The following is a 24,908-nucleotide window of genomic DNA, read 5'->3' on the forward strand; positions in this document are numbered from 1 at the left end:
CTTGATCTGGATTGAAAACCTCCAATCCAAAGAAAAGGAAATAAATACTAAACCGGTTGGGATCCACGAAGAAGCGGCATCAGAATGCTAAAAAAAAAGTAAACCTGTAAAGATGTCTTGCAAGAAAACCAAGACCAACGCAACGGACGAGTTTCTGATTGTAAATACTAGGTTCTCACCATTTTTTTTTTTAAACTTTATTTAAGAGAAGGTTCTCACCAGCGGCAGACCAATCACGGCCCCTCCAATTAACTACTTTATTCGAGCACCTAAAATGACGTTTACTACCACTCGAACATTGAAATAAAACCTCGGATTTTTTCTTCTAGAACCTCGAGAAAACGAGCGAACATTTGTGCGTTTCATAAAAATATAAATTAGGGTTACGGTATGTAATGTGGGTCTAGTCCTTTCATTCGGCCTATCACGCAAATAAATAATTAATTAAGGAATATTACACAAAAAATAAGGAAAATATTGATCACTGATGGTTGATAAATGTGTACCACACACAAATCAATTTATATCACAACATTTCAATACATTTTCAGCTCTCGTAAGTAATAAAACTGGTTGAGAATATCACAATGTTCGGAGTTTTTAGCCGCCATGACTTATAAGGTTAAGATGGGAAGGTTGACTGACGATCATCAAATGGCCTGATTATGGCATTTATTGATTGGAATTACCTGATAATACACACTAGACGTAAAACTTACAGTTGCTGTTTGAATATTTTATGTTTATTTTAATTGTTTAACAACGTTTTCACAAGTAAAACATGGACCCAACTTTAGGGACACATTTCTTTTCTATGTTCCTAACTATGGCCCATGAAATTCATTTGACAGCATATAGCAATAAGAGTAACGTCAACAATGTTGTTTTGCATTTGGATGATAAGGAACGAACAGGAAGGGAGATTTTTTCTGCCAAACCTGTATAATGAACATCACAATGTTCTGATTTAGATATTCTGCGGTCAAAAGACGATAAGCGAAATTTTTAATTTTTAATTTTTAAATTGAGTGATTTAATGTAGTTTTCGTAAAATTTTCTCTAAGAAATGTTTTGAGGAATGAAGAGCATTAAGTTAACAGTGATAGTGATAAAAAAAAATACATCAGAAAACGTTACCAAGAGCGTTTTTTTGAGGATCAAACAAGATAGGACGAAGTTGCATCCATAAATAGACCCAATTTGGGGACAATAGACCCATATTACATACATTTCCCTCGTGAGTTATTGTCTTAAAAAAAGTAAGTTTTTCAACTTTTCGTGGTTTCTGATAGCAAACGACATGATAAGCATATCTAAGCATACCATTTAGCAGTAGAATATCGTTTGCAGGTAAATTCATTGATGAGTTATGATTAAAAACGTAATCGATGGCTGCATATTAGACCGAGGTTAGGGACGTATACCCTATTTGGTCCAGTTTTGTGAAACCGCTGGTAGAAAGTCACGCCAAAACTGCTTGACAAAGTGTTTAATTAATTGCAAATGCACCCTTTGCTTGACCCTTCTTCTCGGGTGTCACGTACCCATTCGTCTTCCTCCTGCAGCGAGAGGACCAATGCCCGTGCCCGCTGCTGATTAATATTCGATCTCTACAGTTACGAAACGCTTATGGAACTCTATTACTGATTCTGACGCAGCAAGTCAATGGTATATAGCTGGCGGTCCTTTCCTTGTCTTACTCTGATATCCGGTGCTCTGGGCTGCGGTCTTTTTAGCTTCAAATAATCCTCCTGCCGGTTGTGATATTTCTTTAAACAAACAACAGCAAAGGAATCGCAAGGGGGTCTGTCATTTTCAGCGTTATGTTATGATTGAGGATATGGTTGAGAGTAAATTTATTTTTTCTGTTGAAGTTAAGACAACTCCGTCAATACAATGAAGCACCCAGAAACACCTTCCGGCACCCAAAAACACACATGAAACACAATAAGCACAAACACAAGGTGGCAGAGTGACTTACCCCCTGCATGAACCCGCATGTAAAAGTTATGAATTGGTTCGTGTCTGATCTATTCTGTACAAATTATTTTTATATAGATCTAAAAATCCCATGGTTTTGACAGATCGGATCACTGCACATTTAAATCGGCCGTTTACGATGTTCGGGCATAAGTCAGAATTAAGTGTTATGTTGGTTTGTCGGTGGCAAAACCACAAAATTACCTTGCATACGGGGGTATTCCACCGATGAACCGACGTGACAGCTCATACAAACTACTTTCAAATTCATGCCCAAGACGCCATATTTAAAATACGTTAAACACTACCGACATCTACTCATCCAATCGCATCATACCATGAGCAAGGACACGAACCCACGTATAATTTATATTGCCTTGGTATGCGTCTCACCTCGTTTGACAGATCTGATCGCCCGTTTGAAAGTTCGAATCGCTCGTCTGACAATTCGAATTGTGGACAAACGAAATGCTCCTGTGGCATGTCGGTTCGTCGGTGGGTATTCATTGGATGAAAGGGACCGTGAAAGAGGACACTAAAATAGAAAGTTTTATCTTAGTATTCTTCTTTGGTATAATTACACGATTGCGAGACCGGTTATGTTATGAACAAATGCAAAAATTGCGTTCGTTTCGCGTCAATACCACAAACGAAGTGACAGACGACTACCCGCATGAACAAAAACCATTCTTATAGTGGTTTCAACCATTTTTGAACTTTACATTATATACTTACCATAGTTTTTAAAGTTATGAAATGTTTCCAATTTTGATTTTCATTTTGAAGAACCATTATTTACAATTGCAGAACTTTAATTTTTGATATAACTATTGTAATTGAGGTTTTGCTATGCTTTCTTTCAAACCATACGACATAAACTTACACACTTAGAATTTTTTACAGAATTCGGTAAACAAAAACACCGAAATTGATCTGTAAAATGTATATTACAGATTATTCGGTAAAAGTTAGGTATTTTCCATCAATTTGTCACAGACTTACCGAAATACTGTAAATAAAAATAAATGCCGAACAATCTGTAATGTTTTTTACTGAATTATCTGTAACACATGGAAATTTACCATAAATCGGTAATTTCTCACCGAACTTCTGTAAGAACCTTGTGCAGCCATCTTGTCAAATCTGGAAAGCAAAAAAAATCACAAGTGCTTGACGCGCCTAAAAGTATCTGAAAAAGTGCGAAAATGGACAATTTCATGGACAAATTGCATGGACAGGACGAAAGGATAGTCAGTATCTTCCGTAAGTAATATAAAACACTTATTTAATTATGAACTTTTGTTCTAGCCTTCGATAATCTGTTTTTTTTGCCATGCCCAAGTTCCCGGCTACGTTGCTGGCTTGCACCGCCATGTAAACAGCCATATAAAAAATAATGATTTCCGCTCGTGTGTTACGTTTTTTGATTGTACATTTCCACAATGCAATTCACGATTTGCCAAATTTTACACTCTCAAAAGGCACATAATTGAGAAACATCCCTTGCATAATGTTATTAACAGAACACTTGAACATGACTTACGGCATACATTAAACACTGACGAATATCAGGAACAGCAGGAACATGAGCAGAATTTGAGTTCCAGTCCAGCACAAGTAATGCAACTGGAAGAGATTCGAAGGATTATTAATCTTAACGTTTGTCGATTAACAAGCGATGTTAGTCTGCCACAATCCAAAGTCAGAGAAATAATCAAGTTTTGTGATTCAACTATTCAGCATGTTACTGATTACTTGGAGAAACAAGTCTTTAAGTTTCTGGAACTTCATACCATTACGCTTCCTGATAGCGAGCTCATAAGGTTGCGAAACACTTTTCATCTGAACGATATGTTTTCCCAAATCGACTCGTTTACGAAGCAAAACAAATTTTTAGATAAAATGACCGTGCAAACCCCTGCTCCCCGAGACATTCTGTTGAGCCGTCGACAAGATGTCCGTCACATAAATTCGCTCCCTAAGAAGGTTTTGGTTAACGAAACAGCGTCGTACATAAGCATTGTAGATACGCTTAAATTATTATTCAGAGATCCCAGTGCAAGACAGCTTTTGGAAGAGCCAGAATCAGTAGACACTCCTTGTGTTATAGAGTTTAGCTCGTTCAAAACGGGAGAATTGTTCAAAAACAATGAGTATTTCAAAGAAAATCCAAACTGCATTCGTTTGAGCTTATATCAGGATGATGTTGAGCTGTGTAATGCATTAAGCTCAAGGGCTGGAGTTAATAAAATTTGCAACTTCAGCTTTAAAATACAGAATATACCAGAAAAATGGAACAGCTCACCCCGAACAGTGTTTCCATTACTTTTTTGCACCTCCATTGATGCTAAAAAGCATGGATACAAAAAAGTACTCCAACCCTTGATCGATGATTTGAAAAGACTGGAAGGAGGTGTTACAGTGTTCTACGGAAATCAACAATTTGTGATAAAAGCAGTGGTCACCATGTTTTGTGGTGACACATTAGCGGTACACGACGTGTTTGGGCTGTTAGGGCCAAGTGCCAAGTATTTCTGCCGTATTTGCCAGATATCCAGGGCCGAGTTTCATAACAATCCTTCAGGTGAATTCCCCCTTCGAAACAGGCAATGGTATGACAACCAACTTAAAGCAGTCCAAAATGGAGAGGTTTCCTCGAAAGATTGCGGATTGAAGCCTATCGGTTGTGTCCTCAACGAACTTCAAAACTTTCACACATCTGCAAACTATAACCTTGATGGTATGCATGATCTAGCAGAAGGAGTGGTCCCATTGTCAATCCAGTTAGTACTCTCCAATTATTCCAAGCAAAAGGATCTGAAAATTAATGCAACCTATATAAACAATCGTATAAACACATTTGCCTATGGATACACTGATCGCCATAACAAGCCATCAGCAAACTTTACGGAGGAAATGCTGTCCCATCCCAATTTACACAGAATAAAGCAAACATCGGCACAAACTTTATTACTTCTGAGGAGTTTTCCATTTCTCTTTGGTCACAAAATCCCATCTGATTGCCAATTGATGAATATGATCGGGCACTTAATCAACATTGTGAGAATAATTATGTCTACAGTAGTTTCAGAACACCTGCTACTTCAATTACAGGATCACCTAACTTTTTTCGAACAAACCTTTTATACAACATTTAACCGTCGCATAAATAAACTTCACCATCTAAAACACTACGCTCTATGCATAACGAAAAGTGGTGCCATGAAGCAGTATAATTGTTTGCAGTTTGAACAAACTAATAAAGTAGGAAAAGATCAATCTGCAACGTGTAAAAACTTCAAAAACATTTGCCACAGCCTAGCCAAACGGCAATGTGTTAGAATGGTCATCAACATACTGGATAACCCTCTATGCGACAAGCTTACTTTTTCGTCTGGAATGCTTCTTAATCGCGAAGAATGTCTGAGCGAAGTTCATTTGGATCCTTCCGTACAACTCATTTTTGTACCCAAAACGGCGCATTTGAATGGAGTAGAATTCAGGATTAATCTAGTAGTAGGCGTAAAAAAGCATTTAGATGAGTATTACCCTACTTATGGTATCATCCAAGAAATTTTAATCATCGACAACAAACTTCAGCTTCTGTTGCGGTTGTGCAAAACAAAATGTTACAAGGATTTTTACGAAGCATATGAAGTAGAAGTAACAGATGCTTATGAGTTGTTTTCTTCGGAAGAATATTTTACGCACGCAACATTCGCCTTTTGGTCGCCATTCAAATGTTCCAATAAGTACATCTCAAGACGATTTTACAATCAGGATTATTAGAAGTAGGCCATTTCTGCTATAACTTTTAATATACAACTAGTATCTTATAACCGCTTATCTATTTCAGAAAGAGAAGAAATTGACGACTTGGATACCTTCCTACAACTTGATGACAATGACTTTACAAGACTGAAGCTAACTACTAAAATGATTAAAATTATTCAACGTGTGCAACGGGAGTACGATCAAGCAGGTGCGCAGGTTGAAGACGATCCACTCGGACTACACCCTGGTACAGGAGTCAATTCAACTATCCAAGTAATTCACCAAACAATACAGCATACAACTACCTCCGCGTCCTGTTCTACAACTACTCAACTGTCATCTTCTGCAACTGATCCGAACGACAATCCATACCAAGAAATTAACTTGGATGAGGTAAGCTTGATTATTCATACCTTATTGTAATTGAAAATTAACTGAATAATTAATCTTTTTAGATCATCAATATCGACCGTGTGTTTGAGAAAACTGAGGAAGGCATTGCAGTCATGGAAGCACTGAAAGAGACAACAAAACCAAATGAGACAATCATCAGAAAAGTTGGTAATATACTATGTGACTGCCTGAAGTCACTGTACGGCTGGTAAGCATTATAACGTCTATGGGCCCTATTATGTAAGCCAAGTCGAGCGTCATTTTTGTCACTAATCTATCTTGGTATCCGTTCTGTAATATCAAAGTAGACCAGTGACCAAAAGTGACGGTCGTCTTGACTTACATACACAACCCACCATAAGTATCGAATCACTTCAAAAGCAGTTGAATATTGCAGCACCTTGAAATGTTTGGACTCATCTAATATATATTAAGTGATGCAGGATAATTCCAACTTTTTTGAGATGCTGCAATATTCACTTTGAGTGTTGAAATACTTTTCGAAGCGATTCCATACTTATGGTGGTAAGTATAATAGGGTCCTATGTAAAAGAAAACTAAGGTTAGCACTTAATCATGAATACATCCCGATCAACATACAATTACTTCTGACACAACAACTTGCAACAGTTGAAAAAACAAACTAAGGCGTACTAGTTCTGGAAATTACACCAGCTTTGACGGTATACACACATTGTGATACAAGAACATTTAAATCTTCTACGCTGTAATTGGTTCACGCCATAGCTGATGCTCTAATTTTGTCAGATTACGTTGAATGCAACACTTGAATAAAGTACAATCCATACTGCTATACTGTTACTTATAATAACATGAACTGTAATTCTCATTTCAGCCGCCCGTGCAACTTTTATAAAAACCAGATTGCAGTTTCACTTGTCCAATCATACCCGATTACGGCTGCTGAGTCAACTGAAACGCCACAGGTGAGGGATTGAAGTCTGATATTGTATGGTTTCACTTATCGCAGATCAATTGTAGGCATTGTGGTTCCACCCACATGCTAGGGGAACCAATCGGCATGCAGGACGCATTCATTATAGAATGGAGTACCTCTCCCGAAAATCTGAAGAACGCGTAACCAAGCGCCGACGAATCGCAGACCAGGGAGAAGATGTCCAGCTCATTTCTCCAGCAGCACCTGAAGATATCGATAAAGCTGTTAGTTATTTCAAAATACATATTGTAAGGCTATGTTTATTAATATTTTTAATTATGATTCCAGGAAAGCGAGTTGAAATTCATTATTCCAAACTCTCAGATGAAATCCAGAGTGATCGAGTTATGGAATGCAACGTTCAAGATGCGACATTAGGGTGTTTCATTTTGAAAAAAGTGATGAATTTTTGATAGGCCACCCTCCAGTTCGATTCATAGCCCCAAAATATGAACCTGTGCAAAAAATGGTAAAGATTGATGAAGGTTTAGAGGTCGCGCCAATGATTTGGATTTTGTATGGAGATTTTGGTGAATTAGTATGGGAAATTATTGATTTTCGTTTACATTGCTCTAACTTTGGTTGTAGTTGTCCAAACGTTGAAAAAAAAAAATATGTGGTTGTCATGACAATGATCAACAAGCCTGTTGTTGTTGCGATGAAATTGGCGTTGTTGCCTTGAACATATTCATCTGTCAATTTACCCTATTTTGCCATTTTTCACATTTTTATAATTCTTGATACGCTGCAAAACTGAGCGTAGCAACTGTAGGCTTTTTGTTTATTGCCATAGCAATAACATACTAAATTTTTTCGACATTTGGACAAGTAGAAGCAAAGTTATAGCGATATAAGCGATTTTTTAAATTCTTCCATAGTAATTCCCATACAAATTTCAAATCATTGGCGCGACCTCTAAACCTTCATCAATCTTTACCAATTTTTGCACAGGTTCATATTTTGGGGCTATGAATCGAACTGGAGGGTGGCCCATCAGAAATTCATCACTTTTTTCAGAATGAAGCACCCTAATGCGACATCAATACCGTATCGAAAACCAGTTCATCGGGTATGCGGCAGATTTTCCGGTTATAACCGCCTACAATGGAGAATTGGTAAATATTCGGAAAGCTTTACTATAATTTATTAGCATTTTATATTGATGAATAATTTTGATGTTTTTTTTCGTTGTACAGCTAACCATGGATTTTAAGATTATTCATCAGAAAGCAGCAGCGTTTCTGGACAAATGGGATATTTTGGAACCAAAGATACTTGTTCGTTATCACAACCTTTTCAAGGAATTGAAAAACGGTATGCAAATTGTTTGTTTATCTTGATAAATGTCGTAATTTGTTTTCTATGACTACTAGATTTTGTGCGAGCTCTTGCAATTGTTCGATGCAAGAATCCGTCACGTGGCTCAAAACGTATTAAAGAAAACGCGCCAACCAGCAGAAATCCTCTGCATGGAATTATTGAGTGGATCGATGTGAGTATTGAATATTGTGAAAACTAAGAAAAAACTAAGAATAAACATGATCCATGATATTTTTGCAGGTCGATGATGATTTCCCAACGGACAACAAAACAACGCCCGTACTGTTCGTTCGCGGTGTGGAATTCGAGGACTCAATCGATTGTGCTGTTGTGTGGAACAATATTATCATCCCAATTCAAAAGAGTATCAAAAGCTCTTTTGATGTATTCGTGCAGTCGTAAAATTTGAACAGATTTCTGTAAAAAAATCTAAGTGTGTACAGTTTTAAGAATGGTTAGGCTATATTCGGCTATGATTCGATTTTTTAGTGATGCAAAGGAAAAACAATATAAGTTTAACAATATTTATTACAAAACATCATAGAAAATACATTAACATCTAATCTGTTTGCAATGAATACTTAAGCTTACAAAAGTAAATTTCATTATTACAGTGGATTTGAATGTATTTATGAATGGTTTCGTCAAGTTTTATCATATACATAATATCATTTGAGCATGATTTTTCAAAAATGTCTTCTTCAATAGATACAGCGTCGATACCTTTAAACAAAAAGTAGTCCCAAGTAACAATTTCCAGTTGAAGAAACGCTTTCGTTTTGATATTGTTCAGCTGCATGTTGAATAATAATTGCACAATGTGTTCACCACAACTTTTATAAAACCCTTGTTTACACTGGTTTGGAGAACCTATACAACTGCAACACAAAGGTGTTGTCTAACGTATTCAGTAAAACGTTTATCCAAAATCAATTTCTTGTTGAAGAAACGCTTCCATTGTGATTTTATTCAACTGCATGCTGAATAATAACTGTACAATTTGTTTATTACAACTTCTGTAAAACTCTTGTTTACACTGGTTTGGAGAACCTGTTCAACTACAGCATTATATGTATACGCGGTATAGGAGTAGAAGCAACTTTTATATAACGTTTATAGATACATATTTAAACTCAAGCTTTATTATTTTGGTGAAAGCTCTTATACAACGTTTGTAGACACTTCTTGACAGCTGCTTTAAAATTTAGTAGATAGTAAACCTGAGAGGCGTTTGTTGCACTCTTTTATGACTCCTAAATAATCATTGTACAGCAAGCGGTGAAAAGCGTTTATAGCACTTTTTAATGACTCCTTAATAACCGTTGTGTAAGTACTCACAATATTCACAGATTAAAATAAGTTTAACAATTGTCGTGGTACGCCAAAATAATTGCTTGTACAGTTTTTATTAATTTAATTTATTTGTGCACATTGAAAAAATATGTAATTATGCCATAATTCACATTCTGTGATCATGGAGGAAGTAGTAACAAGCATCTGTTTAATCTTTGATTGATATTCTTTCAATTAATCTCTCTAATCATTAATTGAGAGAATTTATCTAGAAATGTTATCGTTGATTATATGATATATGTCTTAAATTAATGTTTGCATTTATTAATAACACCTACTCCACCAAGGGTTTCTCGAAGCAAGATTCGAACTCATGATCCCGGATTGCCAGCCGCTTCTGTTTCCATCTGCTCTATTCTTGAATACATATTTAGATCATATGAGAGAAGTATATGAAGCTCATCTTGAGTGACTTCTCTTGCAGTCGAATAATCATTGCCTTATGGTCATATAAACGTGCCTAACACTTGTGCTATTTTTAGCAACAAAATTGTGGTTGGTGGTTGGTCGAACGTAAACAATCATTTAAGAGTGCTTCAAGCAACTTTTGAAGCTTTTAACCAAATGGCAATACAACTACATTCTTGTACAACTCTGGAAGCTATTATTCAACGTTTGATCAACTCAGGTGTTTTATAAGAGCTCCCAATGGTTTGTTTTGATGCGTTTATTCCACATCCTATATGGCTCCTGTCAAACAGTTTAACCGAACGTAAACAATCATTTAAGAGTGCTCCAAGCAGCTTTTGAAGCTTTTAACCAAATGGCAATACAACTACATTCTTGTACAACTCTGGAAGCTATTATTCAACGTTTGATAAACTCAGGTGTTGTATAAGAGCTCCCAATGGTTTGTTTTGATGCGTTTATTCCACATCCTATATGGCTCCTGTCAAACAGTTTAACCGAACGTAAACAATCATTTAAGAGTGCTCCAAGCAGCTTTTGAAGCTTTTAACCAAATGGCAATACAACTACATTCTTGTACAACTCTGGAAGCTATTATTCAACGTTTGATAAACTCAGGTGTTGTATAAGAGCTCCCAATGGTTTGTTTTGATGCGTATATTCCACATCCTATATGGCTCCTGTCAAACAGTTCAACCGAACGTAAACAATCATTTAAGAGTGCTCCAAGCAGCTTTTGAAGCTTTTAACCAAATGGCAATACAACTACATTCTTGTACAACTCTGGAAGCTATTATTCAACGTTTGATCAACTCAGGTGTTTTATAAGAGCTCCCAATGGTTTGTTTTGATGCGTTTATTTCACGTTCTATATAGCTCTTGTCAATCAGTTTAACAAAGGTGCTATAAAAGTTATCGTAGGTCTTATAAAGCATATAGTTAAACCGAACGTAAACAATCATTTAAGAGTGCTCCAAGCAGCTTTTGAAGCTTTTAACCAAATGGCAATACAACTACATTCTTGTACAACTCTGGAAGCTATTATTCAACGTTTGATCAACTCAGGTGTTTTATAAGAGCTCCCAATGGTTTGTTTTGATGCGTTTATTTCACGTTCTATATAGCTCTTGTCAATCAGTTTAACAAAGGTGCTATAAAAGTTATCGTAGGTCTTATAAAGCATATAGTTAAACCGAACGTAAACAATCATTTAAGAGTGCTCCAAGCAGCTTTTGAAGCTTTTAACCAAATGGCAATACAACTACATTCTTGTACAACTCTGGAAGCTATTATTCAACGTTTGATCAACTCAGGTGTTTTATAAGAGCTCCCAATGGTTTGTTTTGATGCGTTTATTTCACGTTCTATATAGCTCTTGTCAATCAGTTTAACAAAGGTGCTATAAAAGTTATCGTAGGTCTTATAAAGCATATAGTTAAACCGAACGTAAACAATCATTTAAGAGTGCTCCAAGCAGCTTTTGAAGCTTTTAACCAAATGGCAATACAACTACATTCTTGTACAACTCTGGAAGCTATTATTCAACGTTTGATCAACTCGGGTGTTTTATAAGAGCTCCTAATGGTTTGTTTTGATGCGTTTATTCCACATCCTATATGGCTCCTGTCAAACAGTTTAACCGAACGTAAACAATCATTTAAGAGTGCTCCAAGCAGCTTTTGAAGCTTTTAACCAAATGGCAATACAACTACATTCTTGTACAACTCTGGAAGCTATTATTCAACGTTTGATAAACTCAGGTGTTGTATAAGAGCTCCCAATGGTTTGTTTTGATGCGTTTATTCCACATCCTATATGGCTCCTGTCAAACAGTTCAACCGAACGTAAACAATCATTTAAGAGTGCTCCAAGCAGCTTTTGAAGCTTTTAACCAAATGGCAATACAACTACATTCTTGTACAACTCTGGAAGCTATTATTCAACGTTTGATCAACTCAGGTGTTTTATAAGAGCTCCCAATGGTTTGTTTTGATGCGTTTATTTCACGTTCTATATAGCTCTTGTCAATCAGTTTAACAAAGGTGCTATAAAAGTTATCGTAGGTCTTATAAAGCATATAGTTAAACCGAACGTAAACAATCATTTAAGAGTGCTCCAAGCAGCTTTTGAAGCGTTTAACCAAAAAGGCAATACAACTACATTCTTGTACAACTCTGGAAGCTATTATTCAACGTTTGATCAACTCAGGTGTTGTATAAGAGCTCTCAATTGTTTGTTGGGATATGTCTTAAATTAATGTTTGCATTTATTAATAACACCCATATATAATTTACCTCTGCTCCACCAAAGGTTTCTCGGAGCAAGATTCGAACTCATGATCCCGGATTGCCAGCCGCTTCTGTTTCCATCTGCTCTATTCTTGAATACATATTTTGATCATATGAGAGAAGTATATCAAGCTCATCTTGAGTGACTTCTCTTGCAGTCGAATAATCATTGCCTTATGGTCATATAAACGTGCCTATCACTTGTGCTATTTTTAGCAACAAAATTGTGGTTGGTGGTTGGTCGAACGTAAACAATCATTTAAGAGTGCTCCAAGCAGCTTTTGAAGCTTTTAACCAAATGGCAATACAACTACATTCTTGTACAACTCTGGAAGCTATTATTCAACGTTTGATCAACTCAGGTGTTGTATAAGAGCTCCCAATTGTTTGTTTTGATGCGTTTATTCCACGTTCTGTATAACTCTTGTGAATCAGTTTAACTAAGGTGCTATAAAAGTTTTCGTAGGTCTTATAAAGCATATAGTTAAACCGAACGTAAACAATCATTTAAGAGTGCTCCAAGCAGCTTTTGAAGCTTCTAACCAAAAATGCAATACAACTACATTCTTGTTCAACTCTGGAAGCTATTATTCAACGTTTGATCAACTCAGGTGTTGTAAAAGAGCTCCCAATGGTTTGTTTTGATGCGTTTATTCCACATCCTATATGGCTCCTGTCAAACAGTTTAACCGAACGTAAACAATCATTTAAGAGTGCTCCAAGCAGTTTTTGAAGGTTTTAACCAAATGGCAATACAACTACATTCTTGTTCAACTCTGGAAGCTATTATTCAACGTTTGATCAACTCAGGTGTTTTATAAGAGCTCCCAATTGTTTGTTTTGATGCGTTTATTCCACGTTCTGTATAGCTCTTGTGAATCAGTTTAACTAAGGTGCTATAAAAGTTATCGTAGGTCTTATAAAGCATATAGTTAAACCGAACGTAAACAATCATTTAAGAGTGCTCCAAGCAGCTTTTGAAGCTTCTAACCAAAAATGCAATACAACTACATTCTTGTTCAACTCTGGAAGCTATTATTCAACGTTTGATCAACTCAGGTGTTGTAAAAGAGCTCCCAATGGTTTGTTTTGATGCGTTTATTCCACATCCTATATGGCTCCTGTCAAACAGTTTAACCGAACGTAAACAATCATTTAAGAGTGCTCCAAGCAGTTTTTGAAGGTTTTAACCAAATGGCAATACAACTACATTCTTGTTCAACTCTGGAAGCTATTATTCAACGTTTGATCAACTCAGGTGTTTTATAAGAGCTCCCAATTGTTTGTTTTGATGCGTTTATTCCACGTTCTGTATAGCTCTTGTGAATCAGTTTAACTAAGGTGCTATAAAAGTTATCGTAGGTCTTATAAAGCATATAGTTAAACCGAACGTAAACAATCATTTAAGAGTGCTCCAACAGCTTTTAAAACTTTTAATCAAATGGCAATACAACTACATTCTTGTTCAACTCTGGAAGCTATTATTCAACGTTTGATCAACTCAGGTGTTTTATAAGAGCTCTCAATTGTTTGTTGGGAGTAATCACACTCATATGCTAGAATTTTGTGGATCTCGCCAAGGTGATATTGATTATCGGAATCAAAAGCAAAAAAAGAGTCATTGTTTGGCTTTTCAATGTTTTTAAATTGTTTGACTTTTGGTTTGAAGAGGAAACCATTGTGATTTAAAAATGATATTTCTTCAAAAACAAGTTTATCGTTATATTTATTCACGATACTGTTAGGAAGTGTGAATTTTAAGTTTTTTGATGGGATAACCGTTTTTCCCGTGAAAGTGTTTTCACAAAAATCACGTACCTTATACTGTATATTCCAGTATTTTTCTAAATGAAACCTCGTGTGTGCCATAGTGCAACGGTTTGCAATCTGTATAAGTGGTTCATTTGGTCCTTTAACGAATTTTTTTAGCATACCATTGATGTCTTCATAGAAAAATAAGGAAAACGCCCATAGAGGCCCAAAGTCTCTACAGCACTCGACTATGTGCATGAGCAAATGGACATTATAGTTCATTTCATCTAAACTGTACAAAACCTCAAAGTCTTTAACGAATTTGTGTAATTTCAGCTCACAAGAATCCAATGTTTCATTGTTTATATTGTTTTGTAATAACTCTGTTATGGAAGTGACCAAAATTCTATAATGTTCATAATATTTAATTGGCAAAAGATGTTTTAAACAAACAGAGCTATAATGCAAAAACCATTGAAGCCATTCATTTGCTTTCCACGAGCACCGTTCAGATATTTTCCGCGCTGATCTGGACGCTTCAGTAAAAGGACTTATAGTGATTAAAGCTTCATCAATGAGCTTTATTTTAGTCTTAATATAGTACGGTGTGTTTGGCTTCTCAAACCAAATTTTGCACAGCTGCTTTACTACGCCTAACAAAACGCCATGCATAAAATCAACAGGACATTGTTTTACAACGTCGAAAGACGGAATTAGTATCAAGGGAGATACACCTTTGACTCCACTTATCGGAATTCCCCTTGAACTGCTGACTGCCATCGCTTTTAGGGTGTCCGTATAGTTACGTAGTTTTACGCCTTCCAGGAACCCATATTTGACTTGACTACCGGAAGCATGATGGCCTGGGTGCAAACAATAGCTACACGCATTATACCCATTGAACTGTTTGAAATTTTGAAGCTTACTTCGTGCTAAGGTATCTACGCAACAAGCAACAGTCCTCACCGATGAAATAAACGTAGTTCCAATATGCAAACCTTCCAGAAACATTGTTTTCAGGGTCAAAAGAAATGGTTTCAAAAACACATCCATATCTGGTTCACTGCAATGCATCCACAATCCTCCGATTAGAGCGTTTTTACGTAGAAAGCGCAAGTGAGGTGGAAGCTCGTTGATTACAGCTATAATAGGCCACAATGAACGCTTGTTGTTGGAATTGAACACTTTTACACCATCGGTATTAAAATTTAGTGAAACGCTGTTCAATGACAATTCCCTTTTTGAAACTGCCGCGTTAACTATATCCGTTATGACTGTCTTTTGTTGAGCTTCTTGGACATATGGTTGAATTTTTAGCCAATTTTTTTTCAGTATATCACGCAAATTCGATTTGAAGTCAAACATAATAAAATAGAAGTTCCTCCTACTTTTACAGTTAGTACATGCCATGTGCTCAACACCAATGTAAAGTCCACAGTCTTCACATACAAAATGTTTTTCGTATTGATTTGCGGAAAAGAAATCATGGAATTTTCTGTACGTTTCCGGTAGAGTTTTGAACCCAATTATTAGATTCAACATTTTGAGGAGATCCACGAGAGCAGCATTCGTAAAGTTATGTCTCATGAATAAATTCATAAGCATAACCATGATCTCAAGTCTGGTAATAGCCAAATTAGGATGTACAGGTGATTGCATATATTCGTTCTCCTTTAATAAGAAAAAAATATGTAATCAATTATCCCAAGTTTCAGTTCAATCTATCGAACCATCGAAAAATCCTCCTCAACGTCATAATAGCTTGTATTATCACATTCATCGTCGTTAATCTGGTCAGAATCATTTATGGCTTCGTCGTTATCTTGGTCGTTATTTTCTTCCATTCCTTCATCCAGACTTACACTTTTAACTTGGCTTTTTGTATTGTCGTTTTTTATCATTTCACTTGATAATGTTTTTTCCATTGCTACTAGTTCGTCATGAGCGGCTATGTTTCCAAATGTCTCCTCGTTGGATGCATGATGTTCTACGGCGTCCTAAATACATATATATGTTTGTATTTGATAATATCAAGTTATGTGTCGTTTGACTTAGAATTACCGATTTCACAAAATTTGAACACAATACAATATCATCTGTAGCAGGAACTTCATCACAGACAATTGATGCGGGAAGTTGGAGAATATCTGAGGAATCTTTAGAGGATGTCAAGTTCTTCTGCAATCCAAAATTTTCTTTACGTAAGTTGAAAACCAACATGATGTATCATACAATTACCTTTTTTGATCTTTTTGCAACCGGAGCACTTTTATTCAAACCAAAAAGTTTACTCATTCGAGGAGCACGGGAACGCTTCATTTTTTCGATTTAATTTCGACTTTAACCAAATCAAAACAAAGCCCGAGTTTTCGTTGCTACAAAATAATATTGATAAACGTTCAAACCATTTACCTTTCTATATAATAAAATTCGAAAACATTGGTCATATATTTTCTCTAACGATACAAAATTTTACACTAACTTTATCGTGAACAGTTACACACGAGGTTACACACTCACAGAAATCAGCCTCGTGATTAGTAAATATTCATACCGTCAAACTTTAAATGAAAGATATTAAATGTGGTTTAACCATACAAACAATACTTTGGATATCCTCGCAGAGATACCTATTTTACTCAATTTATAGGTAACCCAGTATTAGCATAGAGGTAACTCTAAGACCACTGGGTCCCGAAGAAAATCATTATTATTTTTGGCTCACTCAGTACCAGAACAACGGTCCCAAGCAGTCCCAAGCTATTTCACTCACCCCTGCATGTTCTGCATGAATCCACACACCCCTGATGTTATCTGTCAAACTTTCATAGCGAATCAAAACAAACATAGTGTAGTAATAGAATTTCAACTAGAATAGGGTACGTTAATCGTTTGCTTGGGACCAATAGGCTACTAAAGTGGTGAGCCAATTTAAAGTCGTTAGTTTCGTATTGATTGTTGGTATTAGCGTGTATTGGCTTGAAACATCTTTGCTTTTGCGACGCCATTCCCCATTTTTTGTTCCAGAAGCTCACCGAAAGAGGAAGACTCGCTGCAAGATGCCGCCGAAACCTGCGCCGAAAAAGAAATGTGATCGCGTTAAAAAGCTGAATCAGCGTAAGTATAATTTAATTTCTACTCATTCTACCGGTAACAACACAAGTACTGGACCAAGTATTGAACGAAGACGACCACTTTTTTCTTTTCTCTTACAGGTGAATCGCGTCCAAATTCATCAGAAAATGTGGATCCAAATGCTCGTTCAGCGCATTCGCTGAATTCGGTAATGATACAGGAAGAGGTGAGTTGTGAAGATTGTTTACAATGAATATTGATTCTGCAGACACTTTCGAAGCAATCGCGGACCTCTAGATTGTGATTCATTAATTCTCGCTTAAAAATTGAAAAGGGCCAATAATTTTTTTAAGCAAACATTTGTAGGCCAGTTACTCGCTGACTGAAGTACGCCACGCAAACCAACAACATTATCGGGAGGGGTAGAGTTTCTCCTAGGAGCTGTTCACATATTACTTAACACTCTAAGGGGGGAGGGTCTGCCAAACTGTTACGGTCCATACAAGCATTTTAGAGTTCCCATACAAAATTTGTTACGTATGGGGAGAGGGGTCGAAATTTGTTAGCGTTAAGTAATATTTGAACGAGCCCCTACCCGATGATGTCGTTGGTTTGCATGGGCGTACTTCGGTTGGCAAGTGAAGGGCTTACAAATGTTTTTTTTACAAAAAAATGTTGGCCCTTTTCAATTGTTAAGCGAGAGTTGACCTATCCGGATTAGACAAGATTTAATGGTGTTAAACATTTAGTAATACCAACAATCAATACGAAACTAACGATTTTAAATTGGCTCACCACTTTAGTAGCCTATTGGTCCCAAGCAAACGATTAACGTACCCTATTCTAGTTGAAATTCTATTACTACACTATGTTTGTTTTGATTCGCTATGAAAGTTTGACAGATAACATCAGGGGTGTGTGGATTCATGCAGAACATGCAGGGGTGAGTGAAATAGCTTGGGACTGCTTGGGACCGTTGTTCTGGTACTGAGTGAGCCAAAAATAATAATGATTTTCTTCGGGACCCAGTGGTCTTAGAGTTACCTCTATGGTAATACTAATCTGTTTTCTTTCTTTTCAGCTGAAAAAGCTTCTCGCTAGTCCAGGAGAGCATCTTACCCAGGCGGGATACACTTTTGTTTCGGCAAATGATCCCCAAATCAACGATTCCCCAGATCCAGAATCGCAAGATCCGCTTGCTTCATCTACGATGGCGTTTGAGGATGAGCAGCAGTTGGATGACATTCACGAAGAAGAGGATAACCATGTTAATCTGAAGGACGATACGCAAAAACAAATCCCGGATGTCACAATGCAAGATTCAGCTTTAAATCTGTCCATGCATGCATCGCCAAAAGTAAGCACCAATGCAACGCCGGCGCCTGAAGTCGCTTGCAGAGTGAGCGACCAGGAAGAAATGGAGGTGTTGCTTTTGCAACCTACGCATGACGGTGCAAGTGTTCCTCCACTTGTGGCAGATGCCTTGGCAGGCCCTTCTAGAGCTGTTGTTCCATGTTCTACAAATACCGAAAGATCCCAAATCATATTGGTGAACATTGTGGAACATGATCCTGTCCCGGATGGTGAAGTTTTGACAAACAAATTGTGCGCCACATGCTTGCCACTAGCTGACCAAATGATTCAAGAGGCTAACAAGAAGGTTAAGGACACAGCCAAAGAAGTCAAAAGGCTTCGCAAAAGGGCAGAAGAGGCTGAGCGAGCTAAAGTTCAGTCCGACGATCTGGCTCTATCTCTGTCACGAGAGTTACAGGATCTTAAGGAACAACAGAAGATTCCATCAGTAAGTATCGAAATGTAAAAAATTATATCATTATTAAAACTTTTATCCTAAAACATAATTATTATTTATTCCAGATGAGATTCACAACGGAACCGGAAATAGAAATATCTTATGAGAAGATTGTGGAGATCAATGATGAATCGTCAACCGAGAGCTGAGAGAATAAAAAAAAACTTAATAGAACATTACAATGTATGGTTAGACCATTTTATAAAACCATTCATTTACTCTATTATCAATCTTCTCGATATAATTGTTCAACCTCAAAAATAAATTAAAATGAATGGTTCAAAGTTCCTTTTAAAATCACATACGAACATTAAACACAATGGTTATAAGCAGCTCTTTTCATAATATTCAATGAATGGTTCAAGAAAGGTTCGCTGAAAAAATATGTGTGAAAATTCTTCATTTTCAGTATGGTAATTATACTTAACAGCCTATTGATTTTATGGTTGACTCTCTTAAAACGATTTATGATATGGTTAAAATCATATTATCTATGGTTGAGCTATAGTTTGTAAACCATTGATGATATGGTAAGCTGGTGGAAGATAAACCATTCGTAGTATTGTTCAAGTATGTTTAGATTCTATGCGGGTAACTGGCGAAGAAATCCATTTAAATAATGTGGTTCACTGTAATAGAATTTTCTTGCAAGCTTGTGCCATCATCCACCAGATGGGTTAGTTTTTTTGTTTTGATTTGAACAAAGTTGATTTTGTGTACAATGATTCTTTGACAGTGTGCAAAGAGTGCGTATCATTTTGTCATTTTTTTATGCATTTCAGTTTTGAGTAGAGTGAAAGAGATAGAACCAAAACATTCTAGTACATTTGGTGAAAATGCTAGTTCAATCTAGTAGTAGCAAAGATGAATACTAAGATGAAACTGTCGGAAGAAAAACCTTCAATTTTAGTGTCCTCTTTCACGGTCCCTTTCATCCAATGAATACCCCCCGTATTCAAAGTAATTTTGTGGTGTTGCTGCCCCCTCAGTAGAGATGAAATCAAAATCAAAACAAACACACCAAAATCAGAGATGTCCCATTTTTTAATTACTCGATTAACAACTAATAGATTATTTTTTGTTCGCTGTGATGCCATTTTTCCACCAATGAGAGTGCAGCACATGTTTGAAACGATCGGTGATGATCCTCTGGAGATGTTAATGCTAATATCGGCACGATATAACCGATTACAAATATTTTACTGTTCGGTTCGTTAATCGACTAATCGATTATCCGAATGAAAATCGGCCATCACTAGATGAATGTGAAACGTCATTTCAAATATAAGCACCGTACATAAATAATGATACAATTTGAAAGGGACCGGGTCTAATCACAAATTACGTCCCCACGGTAACTGAAATAAACACGAGTGTTCACCGGTTGGTAGTAGCAACCGGTGAATACTCGTGTTTATTTCAGTTACCGTGGGGACGTAATTTGTGATTAGACCCGGTCCCTTTCAAATTGTATCATTATTTATGTACGGTGCTTATATTTGAAATGACGTTTCACATTCATCTAGTGATGGCCGATTTTCATTCGGATAATCGATTAGTCGATTAACGAACCGAACAGTAAAATATTTGTAATCGGTTATATCGTGCCGATATAAGCATTAACATCTCCAGAGGATCATCACCGATCGTTTCAAACATGTGCTGCACTCTCATTGGTGGAAAAATGGCATCACAGCGAACAAAAAATAATCGATTAGTTGTTAATCGAGTAATTAAAAAATGGGACATCTCTGATTTTGGTGTGTTTGTTTTGATTTTGATTTCATCTCTACTGAGGGGGCAGCAACACCACAAAATTACTTTGAATACGGGGGGTATTCATTGGATGAAAGGGACCGTGAAAGAGGACACTAAAATTGAAGGTTTTTCTTCCGACAGTTTCATCTTAGTATTCATCTTTGGTAGTAGTGTTGCCATGTGGTACAATCCAGTAGTAGTGGTGTTGCCATGTGGTACACTGAAAAATTACAATAGCAGGTTAGTCACCAAAGTTTTCGAGCCGCTCCGTCTGTCACTTCGTTTGTGTCAATACGTTGAACCTAGTGGCAATTAGAAATGCTTATAGTTAATTTTTCTGAAAATCTTGACAACCAGCAACAAAATTGCTTATTTTTCTATACTTCTCTGAATGCCCAAGTATTAGTGCAGAACTATGAGGTTACTGTCTCTAAGTTCTGCACTAATTCAGATCATGAGATCTATCTATGGATGATTCTCCAGTGTAAACCGAGAGGGAACTCTATCTACGCTGCATGCAAGATTGTGTTGTGCTGTGGCTAGCTGCTCGCACGCTGAGTAGATAGAAAGAAGATTGATGACGATTCTGAAGATTTCCTGCAAAAAGATGATGCGCGATGCAAGTAGATGCGAGAAATGCAAGAAGATTTTTCGAAGATTGATTCGCTATGTTACCATGCATCGCTGGTTGAGCAACTCGAGTTACTCAGAGTTGCTCAAGATTAACTCAAATTTTACTCATGATCAAAATCTGTATTGCCCCCAGCGTTGAATTCATTTTAGAGTAGCTTCGAACGAGCGTGATATGACATTTGTGGTGAATTTCGTCATCAATCGAGGTCACCATGCACGGGCGTGACGAAAGAGGGGGCACAAAATACAGCTACTCACTGCCGTCACTGCTAAAGTCCTCTGACATTTGAATCGGCCGTTATAGATTTTTGAGCAAAAGTTAGGCCGTTCGCAATGCTGAGTTTCAAAATTGTTTTAAACTACTTGACAAGAATTATTCTATAATTTGAAACTGTCAAAAATAAAACTGCAACAAAAATAGTCGAGCAGTTGCAAATCTGGTGCAAAATAGTACTCGAACAATGAAACTGCAACTCAGCATTGCGAGAGGTACGTTTCTGTTCTAGTTTCAAATTGAAACAGTCCTTATAAAATACAACATCATTGCGAACGGCCTTACGTCTTGTGAATATTCCGAGTCTTCAAAAAATTAAAAAAAAAATAAACTTCAGACTAGTGGAGCTAATCTGCGCCCAATCCGCGTTAGACCAAATCTAAGATGCAAATCCATGAAAATCGCGATATTTGCAAAATCCGCGTTGTCGTAACAACCCTGCATATCCTTGAATCTTATTCAATAATACGAGTAGGTCAGCAAGTCCTCCCCACTTCTTCCGAATTTCATCAGCTCTAATCGAAGCATGTACTTGATCTGTTCCAACGTCTCCAGACTTAGCTACATCCATACAATTCTCCATATCGACTTTCGAAGTCCCGAAGACTTCGGAAAATTTACCGAACTATCGCTTAGATTCCGGAAGTAGGTATTTAAATTTAAATTAGCATACGTTGCCAAAAAGGAACACAACAGCATTTCCAAAGTCATGAGTCCAAGAGCTTTAATTTTGATTACACGGGAAAGCCTAGATAAATTTAAAGAATCTTAATACATTGATGTAGAGTTCTTTAAGTAATCTTTTGGAAAATGCCATGAGGACTAAAAGGAAAGTTAGGAGACCTAAATAAAGCTAAATAATAATAATAAGTTAGGAGATTCATAGAATATTTGAAAATCGTTCTGTTCAGAGGATTTCAATGTTCAAGATCATCTATTATCCGGATGATCTTGAACATTGAAATCCTCTGACATTACTAACAGATTTCAATGGCAGAAAAATATACAGAATCTCCAACTAGAACATCTTTAGCAGACTCTTCTGTAGACTCTAGAGCTTATTCTACACACACAGTGAGGGGACTACGTTCGGAGAACTGACTCGTTCAACTCGCTGCCTCTTATCCAGAGGGATTCCGGAACATCTGCGATACCATCCATTACCCGGAAGAACGGAACCCTCCGGATAAACCGCAGGGAGCGCCCATTCAACAGTACAGACATCTTCAGTTTTCTAGTTACTATTCAATACACATCCTCAGTTCGTTCCGTGCCGACGTTCATCGAACCCTAAAACCCACAGGAATAATCGTCCGCACAATGCAGCCATAGTTTCTTAACTCTGTATTTTTTGTGGTTATCATTAAGATTAAATTACAAAAAAAAGCGCCAGGAGAGTTATTTACTTCTTCTTCTGCTTCTTTTCCTTCTTGGCCGCACTGGCTTCACCCTTGGCGGCTTCTGGTTTCCTCTTGGGCGCTTCCTTCTTGCCGGCGGTGGAGGTTGCCTTCTTCTCGACCTTCTTTTCCTTCTTTTCCTTCTTGTCTCCGGCGGTCTTCTTTCCGCCATCGGCCTTCTTGGCGTCAGACTTCTTGGAATCGGTCTTCTTGTCCGACTTCTTGGCGTCAGCCTTCTTGGCGGCATCAGTGACCTTCTTCACTTCCTTCTTGGCCTCCTTTTTGGCGACCTTCTTGGCAACCTTGGCGGCGACCTTCTCCTTCTCCTTGTCGCGTTCCTCACCGACCGAGCTGCGCGAGTCACGCATCGACGACAGGCGGGACCGACGACGGATACGCTCCTGACGACGGCGCAGGTGCAAGATCTTCATGTACTCGGCTTCGGCTTCCTTGCGGGACTCGACGCGGTGCTTCTTGATTGCCAGACGGTGCCTCTTGCGCTGCAGAACCACTGGAGTGATCAGACGCTGAATCTTCGGTGCCTTGGTCTTGGCCTTCTTGCCATCCTTCTCCGGCAGCGGACGCTTGACAACAAACTGACGGACATCGTCTTCCTTGGTCAAGTTGTACAGCTTGCGGATATTGCTGGCACGCTTCGGTCCCAGGCGACGAGGAACGATGGTGTCGGTCAATCCGGGAATGTCCTTCTCTCCCTTCCTGATGACGATCAGCGCCAGCGCCGACAAGTTCTGGTCAACGATGCAACCACGGACCGATTTACGCTTGCGCTCACCGGTACGACGTGGGCGGTAGCAAGAGTGACCCTTCTTCAGCAGCAGACGGACACGGGCTGAAATAAACAATAAAAGTTGTTGATGTTGTCACAACTACACAACAATAAAAGATACTCACTGTTGGTTAGGACGCCCTGCTTCATGGGGAAACCCTGCTTGTCGTTTCCGCCGGCAATCTTGAAAACGTAGCCCTTCCATTCGTCACCGAGATGATCAGCGGTGATTTCGGCTCCCATACGCTTCTCGTAGAAGTGACGCAGCTTGTGGTCGTCCATGACCTCGAAGGTCTTCTGGGCCCCGGTAGCGGGAAACGATACGTTCAACTGTTGGAGAACATTGAAGCTTGCATTAGTTTCACCACCCAAACAGAACCCCAGTTAGAGGTTAATCAAAACAACTAGCACTTCAGTGGCCATTCAGTGATTCGAACTATGCTGAAAATCATTCCATTGCACCGCAAAAAATCACTTCCATTATCCGCTTCACCCCTTCCCAACTTCACTCAAATAAAACAGTCCATTTTAAAATTCGTATATTCCACTGCGGTCCAATATTTTTTTCGCCGCACAAGACCTATGTCAACTTTAGCCGAACGGGAAGAACACACGTTGCGGGCAACACAAAATTCATTTTCCAGCTGATAATTCTCAGGCCCACACTAGCCGGGTCGATAAACACCCGACCCGGTTAACGATTTCAACATTTTTCGATCACTGGATGCCATATTTCGTCAACAAAACCACAAAATTCACATTAATCGACCCGTACCTTCATCTTACACGTCTATTTCCATACACTCGCCGAGAGTAAAAAGGCTGTCAAATTCAAGCGCTGCGCTGAAGGTAGTACTAGAGCGAATCAGGTACCAGTCAACTTCCGTTTTCCGTCTGTCATCGGGAAATGTCACGCGTCAGCCGAGTTCGAAAACAACGCGCAGCTGC

General features: G+C 37.9%; 2 protein-coding genes across 2 annotated transcripts; one reads left to right on the top strand and one right to left on the bottom strand.

The window, feature by feature from the left end:
* Positions 1 to 3,185: 3,185 nt before the first annotated feature.
* Positions 3,186 to 7,483, top strand: LOC135696960 (uncharacterized). The gene is made up of 7 exons (XM_065216506.1): positions 3,186 to 3,247; positions 5,841 to 5,964; positions 6,049 to 6,147; positions 6,210 to 6,355; positions 7,004 to 7,094; positions 7,150 to 7,329; positions 7,394 to 7,483. The coding sequence occupies exons 1-7, from the start codon at positions 3,186 to 3,188 to the stop codon at positions 7,481 to 7,483; spliced, it is 792 nt and encodes a 263-aa protein (XP_065072578.1).
* Positions 7,484 to 23,105: 15,622 nt separating this feature from the next.
* Positions 23,106 to 24,853, bottom strand: RpS6 (ribosomal protein S6). The gene is made up of 3 exons (XM_065217604.1): positions 24,736 to 24,853; positions 24,086 to 24,290; positions 23,106 to 24,023 (listed from the first exon to the last, which is right to left on the bottom strand). The coding sequence occupies exons 1-3, from the start codon at positions 24,739 to 24,741 to the stop codon at positions 23,179 to 23,181; spliced, it is 1,056 nt and encodes a 351-aa protein (XP_065073676.1). The 5' UTR covers positions 24,742 to 24,853; the 3' UTR covers positions 23,106 to 23,178.
* Positions 24,854 to 24,908: the final 55 nt, after the last annotated feature.

Source organism: Ochlerotatus camptorhynchus, unplaced genomic scaffold, assembly GCF_037179485.1.
Source record: "Ochlerotatus camptorhynchus isolate MF236.1 unplaced genomic scaffold, CSIRO-AGI_Acam_v1.1 ptg000007l, whole genome shotgun sequence".
NCBI lineage: Eukaryota > Metazoa > Arthropoda > Insecta > Diptera > Culicidae > Ochlerotatus > Ochlerotatus camptorhynchus.